We start from the raw sequence: 10,047 nt of genomic DNA, 5'->3' as shown, positions 1-10,047 counted from the left end.
ACATCTCAAGACATCAGTCAGGAAGTTAAAGCTTGGCCGCAAATGGGTCATCCAAATGTACAATGACCCCAAGCATACTTCCAAAGTTGTGGCAAAATGGCTTAAGGACAACAAATTCAAGGTATTAGAGTAGCCATCACAAAGCCCTGACCTCAATCCCATAGAAAATTTGTGGGCAGAAATGAAAAAGTGTGTGCGAGCATGGAGGCCTACAAATCTGACTCAGTGACACCAGCTCTGTCAGGAGGAATGGGTCAAATTAACCCAAATTATTGTGGGAAGCTTGTGGAAGGCTACCCGAAATGTTTGACCCAAGTTAAACAATTTAGGCAATGCTACGAAATACTAATTGAGTGTAAGTAAACTTCTGACCCACTAGGAATGTGATGAAAGAAATAAAAGCTGAAAAAAATCATTCTGTCTACTATTATTCTGACATTTCACGTTCTTAAAATAAAGTGGTGATCCTAACTGACCTAAGACAGGGAATTTTTACTAGGATTAAATGTTAGGATTTGTGAAAAACTGAGTTTAAATGTATGTAACTGTAGGTAGTAACTGTAGGTAGAGTTATTAAAGTGACTATGCATAGACAACAACAGAGTGGCAGCGGTGTAAAAGAGGGGGCGCAATGCAAATAGTCTGGGTAGCCATTTGATTTGGTGTTCAGAAGTCTTATGGCTTGGGGGTAGAAGCTGTTTAGAAGCCTTTGGACCTAGACTTGGCGCTCTGGTACCACTTGCCGTGTCGTAATTTGTAGGGCCTTCCCCTGTCACTGCCTGGTATAGATGTCCTGGATGGCAGGAAGCTTGGCCCCAGTGATTTACTACCCTCTGTAGTGCCTGTTAGGGAATGATCAGAATTAGTTGGGTAACATAGATAAGATGTTTTATTTCCATGATATGCTTAAGAGTTATTTCTCATAAGAATGTATTTTGTTGTACTATAGTGGTGGCCATTGGCAGTTATCTGTTCTATGTCAGGACTAAGTTGCATGGGCCGCTGAGAGGGGAGAGGTCAAGGGGTCATCATGTGTAAACATATATTTTCTGTGTGCCAGTGACTCCCTAATTTTCTCATCGGGGAAAGGAGGGTGACAGTGTCTGGAATCATTCTATGCTCCCTCTTTGTTGACCTATAGGGCCACTCTCCTCTCCGTGAGTTTGTCCTCTGATTGGTTGTATTTAGAATTGGTTCTATCTAAATGACAATTTGATATATATCATAGGGTGGGGGTAATGTCTTGGTACCATTTTGTACCAAGGAGGAGATAAGAGCTTTGTTTAGGAGACCAAACTGAACGATAATTTATAGGCCATTCTGTCTGACTAGGGGATATTCTCTCTGAAGTAAGGTTTTTTCTTTGTGTAAGTTCCTAAGACCTGTGTTTTGTCATGTCGTCTTGAGAGGGGGTGGATCTTTGCTATAAAGGAACCCATTTGCCATTATGTTGGGACTCTCAACTTTTCATTTAGAGATAATGAACTGTTGAAAGTCAAAATGCTATTGCAAAAGCTTAATTATTATTAAAGGTGAAGATTAAGCATAACTCTGACTCGTGTGTGATTTGCTCTCTCATCATTTGGTAAGTAAGGAAATTTCCACGAAAGGCCGAGCAGTTGCCATACTAAGCAGTGATGCAACCAGTCAGGATACTCTCGATGGTGCAGCTGTAGAACCTTTTGAGGATCTGAGGATGCTGTTACGGAATGCTTAGGGTCCAATTCATGCACTTATCAAGGGTCATCCCTGGCGGACTCCCTAAACACAAATGCTTTGTTTGTAAATGTGTGTGCCCCTGGCTCTCCGTAAATAAATAAACTGAAAATTGTGCCTGGTTTTCTTAATATTGTCACGTTCTGACCTTAGTTCATTTTTGTTTTGTCTTTGTTTTAGTATGGTCAGGGTGTGAGATGAGGTGGGCAGTCTATGTTCTTTTTTCTATGATTTGGGATTTCTGTGTTTGGCCTGGTATGGTTCTCAATCAGAGGCAGCTGTCAATCGTTGTCCCTGATTGAGAACCATACTTAGGTAGCCTGTTTTCACCCTTGAGTTGCGGGTGATTATTTCCTGTTTTGTGTCTGCACCAGACAGAACTGTTTCGGTTTCATTTCGGTCTCTTTGTTGTTTTATTCTTTAGTGTTCTGAGTTATAATAAATATAATTGTCACGTTCTGACCTTAGTTCCTTTGTTTTGTCTTTTGTTTTAGTATGGTCATGAGTTGGGTGGGTTGTCTATGTTAGTTTTCTATGATTTGCCAATTCTGTGTTTGGCTTACAGAACCACCCACCAAGAAAGGACCAAGCAGCGTGGTGACGAGAGGCAGCGATACCTGGAGAACTGGACTTGGGAGGAGATCCTGGACGGCAAAGGACCCTGGGCACAGGCTGGGGAATATCGCCGCCCCAAGGCAGAGCTGGGGGCAGCGAAAGCTGAGAGGCGCCGGTATGAGGAGGCAGCACGGCAGCGCAGCTGGAAGCCCGAGAGGCAGCCCCAAAAATGTATTGGAGGGGGCACACGGGGAGTGTGGCGAAGTCAGGTAGGAGACCTGCGCCAACTTCCCGTGCTTACCGTGGAGAGAGAGGGACCGGGCAGGCACCGTGTTATGCCATGAGGCGCACGGTGTCCCCGGTGTGCGTGCATAGCCCGGTGCGGTACATTGCAGCGCCTCGTATCGGCCAGGCTAGAGTGGGCATCGAGCCAGGTGCCATGAAACTGGCTCAGCGCATCTGGTCTACAGTGCGTCTCCTCGGGCCGGGGTACATGGCACCAGCCCTACGTATGGTGCCCCCGGTTCGCCAGTGCATTCAGCCAGATAGGGTTGGGCAGGCTCGGTGCTCGAGATCTGCAGTGCGCCTCCACGTTCCGGTCTATCCGGTGCCGCCTCCACGCACCAGCCCTACAGTGGTAGCCCCCCGCACCAGGCTGTCTCTCCGTCTCCTTCCTACAGGTGCTCCCGTCCAGTGCTGCCAGAGTCTTCCTCCTGCCCAGCGCTGTCAGAGTCTTCCTCCTGCCCAGCTCTGTCAGAGTCTCCCGTCTGTCCTGAGCTGCCAGAGTCTCCCGTCTGTCCTGAGCTGCCAGAGTCTCCCGTCTGTCCTGAGCTGCCAGAGTCTCCCGTCTGTCCTGAGCTGCCAGAGTCTCCCGTCTGTCCTGAGCTGCCAGAGTCTCCCGTCTGTCCTGAGCTGCCAGAGTCTCCCGTCTGTCCTGAGCTGCCAGAGTCTCCCGTCTGTCCTGAGCTGCCAGAGTCTCCCGCCAGTCAGGAGCTGCCAGAGCCGCCCGCCAGTCAGGAGCTGCCAGAGCCTCCCCTATAGGTTCAGGTTTTGCGGCCGGAGTCCGCACCTTTGGGGGGGTTACTGTTACGTTCTGACCTTAGTACCTTTTTTTGTCTTTTGTTTTAGTATGGTCAGGGGGTGGGTTGTCTATGTTAGTTTTCTATGATTTGCCATTTCTGTGTTTGGCCTGGTATGGTTCTCAATCAGAGGCAGCTGTCAATCGTTGTCCCTGATTGAGAACCATATTTAGGGAGCATGGTTTCTATTGTGTTTTGTGGGTGGTTGTTTTCTGTCTTTGTGGGTCTGCACCAGACAGAACTGTTTTGGTTATTTTCTTTGTTGTTTTGTTATTCAGTGTTCAGTTTACATTAAAAAAGATCAACACGTACCACGCTGCGCATTGGTCCTCACCTTCTTCCCAAGACAGCCGTTACAATCATGAACATTTACCACACTGCGCATTGGTCCTCCGATCCTTCCTACTACTCCTCCTCGTCAGTTACAAATATAAGGAATTTGTTATTATTTTTACTTTTGATACTTAAATATATTTTAGCAATTACATTTACTTTTGATACTTATTAATATTGAAAACCAAAAACGTTTAGACTTTTACTTAAGTAGTATTTTACTGGATGAATTTCACTATTACGTCATTTTCTATTAAGGTATGACAATTGAGTACTTTTTCCACCACTGGTTCTTAGGAACAGGGACAATGGTGGTCTGCTTGAAACATGTTAGGATTACAGACTGGGACAAGGACATGTTGAAAATGTTTGTGAAGTCACTTGCCAGCTGGTCTGTTCATGCTCTGACAATGTGCCCTGGTATTCCGTCTGGCCCAGCGGCCTTGTGAGTGTTAACCTATTTAAGTCTTACATCGGGCCTCCCGAGTGGCGCAGTGGTCTAAGGCACTGCATCGCAGTGCTAGCTGTACCAATAGAGATCTTGGTTCGAGTCCAGGCTCTGTCACAGCCGGCCGCAACTGGCAGACCCATGGGGCGGCGCACAATTGGCCCAGCGTCGTCCGGGTTAGGGGAGGGTCTTGTCCCACCGCGCTCTAGCAACTCCTGTGGTGGGCTGGGTACAATGCACGCTGACACGATTGTCAGGTGCACAGTGTTTCCTCCAACACATTGCAACTGGCTTCCGGGTTAAATGGCAATGTGTCAAGAAGTAGTGCCGCTTTGCTGGATTGTGTTTCGGAGGACGCACAGCTCCCGGCCTTCGCCTCTCCCAAGTCCATACGGGAGTTGCAGCGATGAGACAAGACTGTCACTACCAATTGGATACTACAAAACAGTAGGGGCTCTCATGCCTGGCTCAGTGTTGTCATTCAGTCATTCAGCTCATCTGGGATATTTGCATTACTGGGAAAATCACTGCTGGTTTTCCCTTTGTAATCCGTAATAGTGTACAAACCCTGCCACATCCTACACCTCTGACAGAGTGTCGGACCCGGTGTAGGATGTTAGAGTTAGAAACATAAGCATTTTGCTGCACCTGCGATAGCATTTGCATAACTGTGTATGTAACCAATACATTTTCATTTGACAATGAAAAAAAAGTAATTCTTACATTTGAATGCTAAAATGTCAATTTGGCTACTCTGTTTTCAGTCAAAATCACATGCCTAAAAGATAATATATTTTCATCCACATTTTCATCAATTTTAGTAACAGTAACCTCAATGTGGCAATGGATGTGTTACTCATTTTAAATTAAATTAAATACTGTTACATTAATTAGCCTTAACTTTAGGCTAGTTAACGTTTTACAAAAGTTATATTGAAATGTGTTTGGTTGACAATGCAAGCAACTGTCAACATTTAAAGGAGATGCTAATGCTTGGATTGTTTCATCTGAGCCACTGGCTTAATCCTATTGCTTAATTTTTATTTGTGGTGTACTTGGAGACGTGAATCCAACATATCATTTGTTAACTTGTCCACAAGTTAATAGGTTATTTATTGTATTGCTAAAGTGATATTGAATTGTGTTTGGTTGTATCAACATTTAAAGCAGATATTTTGTGTCACTGACTTAGTCTTGCTTTAATTCCAGTTTGTCTACAAATTAAAAATTGATATGTTGGATTCAAGTCTCCGTCTCAACCAAAATTAAAGTGACTAAATGTGACTAAATAAAATCAAACGGCAAATGCACTTCAAATGAAGTTTGATTTAGTGCTATTCTTTAAAATTGCTTTTTGACTGAGATGGAGACGTGAATCCAACACATGAATTATTACATTGGAAATCAACCAAAGCTTGAACCCAAGGCCTATATGTATTGTCTAGTTTTAGTTGAACCCTGGGTTGAATTGAAACAATAGCTGTTGATGACTTCGCAAATACTAAATAGGACTAAATAGTATCATTGATGATATATGACTTACCTATGACTTCGATAGCAACAGTGAATCTATTTCGCTATTAAAACGTATCAATTCACATAATTGCACATTGGTAGTAGTCCGTGACAAAAATAAAAGCGAAGCAGGCCTGGGCTTTGTTAAAACACTGGATGGAGATCAGAAGTATAGCTGTAGATAAATCAGCCCTCCAGTAAGAGGTGCTGTCTTTTCAGACTGTTTTATTTCTGATAGTGGATGATATAATGTTGAAGATCTTGTGTTGTTTCAAAGGTACAAATTCAACATATTTTATACAAGGTTTGTGTATGTTGAAAATTGATTACCACGATGACACACTCCTGTGGTTGAAATTTCATCCTTAAAACAGCAGTTTATGTTTGTTTATTTTTTTCAAATCTAATATATTTTTAACAAAACGTTGACAATTACTCCTTGGCCAGGCATCATGCTGTCAGCATTGAAGATTGATGACAACCGTGGAGATGTGTAGGCTAAATGTGTTTTCTATAACGCATATATGTCATCACCATACTGATTTAATTTTGCAGCTCAATTCTGATACGTATGATATAGGCCCTATAGGCAATATTACCCTAGGCCTACTAGGAAACAATGCAACATAGGCACTATAATGTACAAACATATAGGAATGAATAGTCGATTACGCACTTCAAGTCTGACTATTGACTATTCCATGTATCAAATTCAGAATAGGGCAACAAGTGGAGTTTGCGGAAATAATATTGAATATTGGGAATAAATAAATAATTATGTGGGAAAAGGCGTAATTTGTGAGAATCTCCATTGGAGATGTCTCAGATCATCAGGTGGATGTAGTAAATAGGTTGTCGCGTCAACTGCGCTCCCACCGCCCGCTATAATTCGCCTTTATATTCAGAACCATGGTCAGTTCCCGGTACCTTCCCCATCCGCGCGTTGCTTAGCAGGCTACTGAAAAGCGTTCTTTATCGTCTTTCATCCGACCCCACCCCTTCTCATAGCATCCTAGCAAATCCCCGGCGGTGACTGGAGAGTTAAACGCTGAAAACTCGTAGGGTAAGCAACTACACATTTATTTCGTTCGAATTCAATAGCTTTTTGTGCAGAGTTTGACCCTCTTTCTACATCAGTCTTGGGCTTTCGTAATTCCTCTCAACTGAGATTTCCTGGTTTACATCGAGTTTATCAGTATTTTTTTCTACTCATCCCCCCCTCCCCCCTCTAGCGTTGCCAATGCAACACAGATAGCAGCTGTCTCTGAACACTGTCGTTCTTGAAAAACCTGTAGCACTAATATTCTTTTTGGTCTCCGCTTTTTCACTCTGTCTAGATAGTCTCCATCCAAGACCACCAACATGTTGGACCCATCTTCCAGTGAGGAGGAAGCGGATGAGATGGTAGAAGAAGAACGCAAAGAGGTGTTGGCACCAAATACCGGGGGCGCACGGGTGTCACCCAGCCGGACCACCGAGAGTTCTGGTGGGCTCCAGCCCTCAAGCCGGGGAAGCAGTGCTCGCCCATCCAGCCCCAGCCCCTCGGTGGCCAGCGATAAGGAGAAAGATGATCTGGAAAAGATGCAGAGGGAGGAGGAAGAGCGAAAGAAGAGGCTCCAGCTCTATGTCTTTGTAATGCGCTGCATTGCCTACCCTTTTAATGCCAAGCAACCCACCGACATGGCCAGACGACAGCAGAAGGTAAGGCGACTGTAAATAATAAACACACAACAGTGACTACATACTTTTTAAAAGTAATTAAGATATATCCTATACTGTAGTATATCGTGAAACTAGTCTTCTGGCATGGGATTAATGGTAGGGTAGTCATTATTAGAAGGGAACCACCCTTGCATAATGTTAACTAATAGAGCTTTAATGATGGGGGGGCGATTAGAGTGCAGCCCCCACTCTTCTGATACTGGTGTTGGAAAGAAGCAGGTCCAGTAAAGGCATATTTTAATAGCAGCAAAACTACATCAGTGACATGTCTACCAGTTGCACAGTCACATAGTTTCCTTTAAGTGCACCTCCTGTTGAAATGTAGTCTAATTCAATCACAAGGAAGTGCCATATAGCTGTAAATATAGTGGGCTTTGTGTTTGTGGGTAATTTAAAGTGCCACCTTCATCTCACCCACTGCCTGTCAGTGACTCTGCTCTGGTGCCCTGCCCATTGTAGTAGCACTTCCATAAGTCTAGCCTCTAGGGAGGATAATCATCCTTCTGTTCCTACATGAATCAAGTAAAGCTTGTAAGGCTTTTGCGCGAACGATCTCTAACACCAGATTAATTGCTTATTTCACAGAGTAGCATTTCTATTGTTGTCTACAGGAAATGTGCTGTAGGCCTATATTTCATCTGACAGATGAATTTCCACTGCATCTAGTACATTATAACATGTAGCCTAGTCATGGTCAAGAAAATTCACACACACACCTGCTAGTGGAAACCTATTGGTCATGTAGAGCTTTGATCTAAGCTACCTGAATAGTAATGTGCCCAGCTCCAGGAGATATTACAATCACATCAGCCTCATTTACATACTGTATTAGCTTTGCATTTTTCAGCATGAATAACATTGTCCATCTCCCAAATAATAAAAATGTATAGACTGGCTTAATTCAAGTAGATGTTTTTGCTAAAAGTAACATATTATTTCCTTCTCTCAAAGCCCTTAATAACCTTTAGTGACTAGGGGGCAGTATTTTCATTTTTGGAAAAATAACGTTCCCGTAGTAAACAGGATATTTTGTCAGGACAAGATGCTAGAATATGCATATAATTAACAGCTTAGGATAGAAAACACTCTAAAGTTTCCAAAACTGTAAAAATATTGTCTGTGAGTATAACAGAACTGATGTTGCAGGCAAAAGCCTGAGAAAAATCCAATCCGGAAGTGCCTCATGTTTTGAAAGTGTTGCGTTCCAATGCGTCCCTATTGAGCAGTGAATGGGCTATCAACCAGATTACTCTTTCTCCGTATTCCCGAAGGTGTCTACAACATAGTGAGGTAGTTTTACGCATTTATGTTGAAGAATACCCGTAAGCGGCTACATTGCGAAAGTGGTCACCTGATGGCTCCCAGTAAAATACAGAGGTAGCCATTATTCCAATCGGTCCTACTGAAAAACTAATTGTCCCGACGGATATATTATCGAATAGATATTTGAAAAACACCTTGAGGATTGATAAACAACATTTGCCATGTTTCTGTCGATATTATGGAGCTAATTTTGAATATTTTTGGCGTTTTCGTGACTGCAATTTCCGGGCAATTTCTCAGCCAAACGTGAAGAACAAGAGCTATTTCTCCTACAAAAATAATATTTTTGGAAAAAAGGAACATTTGCTATCTAACTGGGAGTCTCGTGAGTGAAAACATCCGAAGCTCATCAAAGGTAAACGATTTAATTTGATTGCCTTTCTGATTTCCATGACCAAGTTACCTGCTGCTAGCTGGACAAAATGCTATGCTAGGCTATCGATAAACTTACATAAATGCTTGTCTAGCTTTGGCTGTAAAGCATATTTTGAAAATCTGACATGATAGGGTGATTAACAAAAGGCTAAGCTGTGTCTCAATATATTTCATTTGTGATTTTCATGAATAGGAATATTTTCTAGGAATATTTATGCCCATTGCGTTATGCTAATTAGTGTCAGTCGATGATTACGCACATGCTGCGTATGCTGGATGGGTAGTCACTAAAGGTTTTAAACTTAAAATGAGTAACATGTCCATCTAATATCCCAGCCAGTGGGCAGCATATTTTTAATACCTGCAGATTTAATCCGATTTTTTTAATACAGCGGCCGTTGTGGTGACAGCAAAAAGTCAGAGCAGTGATGACATTCATCTGGATGTCTCCATTATATATTTTTTAAATGGTGAAGTCAGAGATAGACTAAATAAATCTAATCAAATAACATTTTATTGGTCACATATACATGGTTAGCAGATGTCATTGCGAGTGTAGCGAAATGCTTGTACTTCTAGTTCCGACAGTGCAGTAATATCGCACAGTAATCTGACCATTCTACAACAACAATCTAATACACACCAATCTAAGTAAAGGGATGGAATAAGAATATATACATATAAGTGTATGAATGAGCGATGACCGAGCGGCATAGGCAAGATGCAATAGATGGTATAAAATACATTATATAAACTCAGCAAAAAAAGAAACATCCCTTTTTCAGGACCCTGTCTTTCAAAGATAATTCGTAACAATCCAAATAACTTCACATCTTTATTGTAAAGTGTTTAAACACTGTTTCCCATGCTTGTTCAATGAACCATAAACAATTAATTAACTTGCACCTGTGGAACAGTCGTTAAGACACTAACAGCTTACAGACGGTAGGCAATTAAGGTCACGGTTAGGAAAACATAGGA

The 10,047-nt window shown here is 42.5% G+C and overlaps 1 protein-coding gene across 9 annotated transcripts in view; it reads left to right on the top strand.

The window, feature by feature from the left end:
* Window positions 1-6,495: 6,495 nt before the first annotated feature.
* Window positions 6,496-10,047, top strand: part of LOC110493244 (calcium-dependent secretion activator 1) — a 155,072-nt gene continuing 151,520 nt past the window's right edge. For 7 of the 9 annotated variants that reach the window (XM_036950557.1, XM_036950556.1, XM_036950555.1 and 4 more), the window contains exons 1-2: window positions 6,496-6,709; window positions 6,984-7,347. In XM_036950557.1, the coding sequence (XP_036806452.1) occupies window positions 7,009-7,347 (339 nt within the window). In that variant the 5' untranslated portion in view covers window positions 6,496-6,709; window positions 6,984-7,008. Of the gene's footprint in view, window positions 6,710-6,736; window positions 7,348-10,047 lie in introns of those variants that run through there. The other 2 variants (XM_036950551.1, XM_036950550.1) reach the window with 2 other exon arrangements.

The sequence above is a fragment of the Oncorhynchus mykiss genome, chromosome 17 (assembly GCF_013265735.2).
Source record: "Oncorhynchus mykiss isolate Arlee chromosome 17, USDA_OmykA_1.1, whole genome shotgun sequence".
NCBI lineage: Eukaryota > Metazoa > Chordata > Actinopteri > Salmoniformes > Salmonidae > Oncorhynchus > Oncorhynchus mykiss.
Note: the sequence above shows the minus strand (reverse complement) of the source record. Positions and strands in the feature narration are given on the sequence as shown.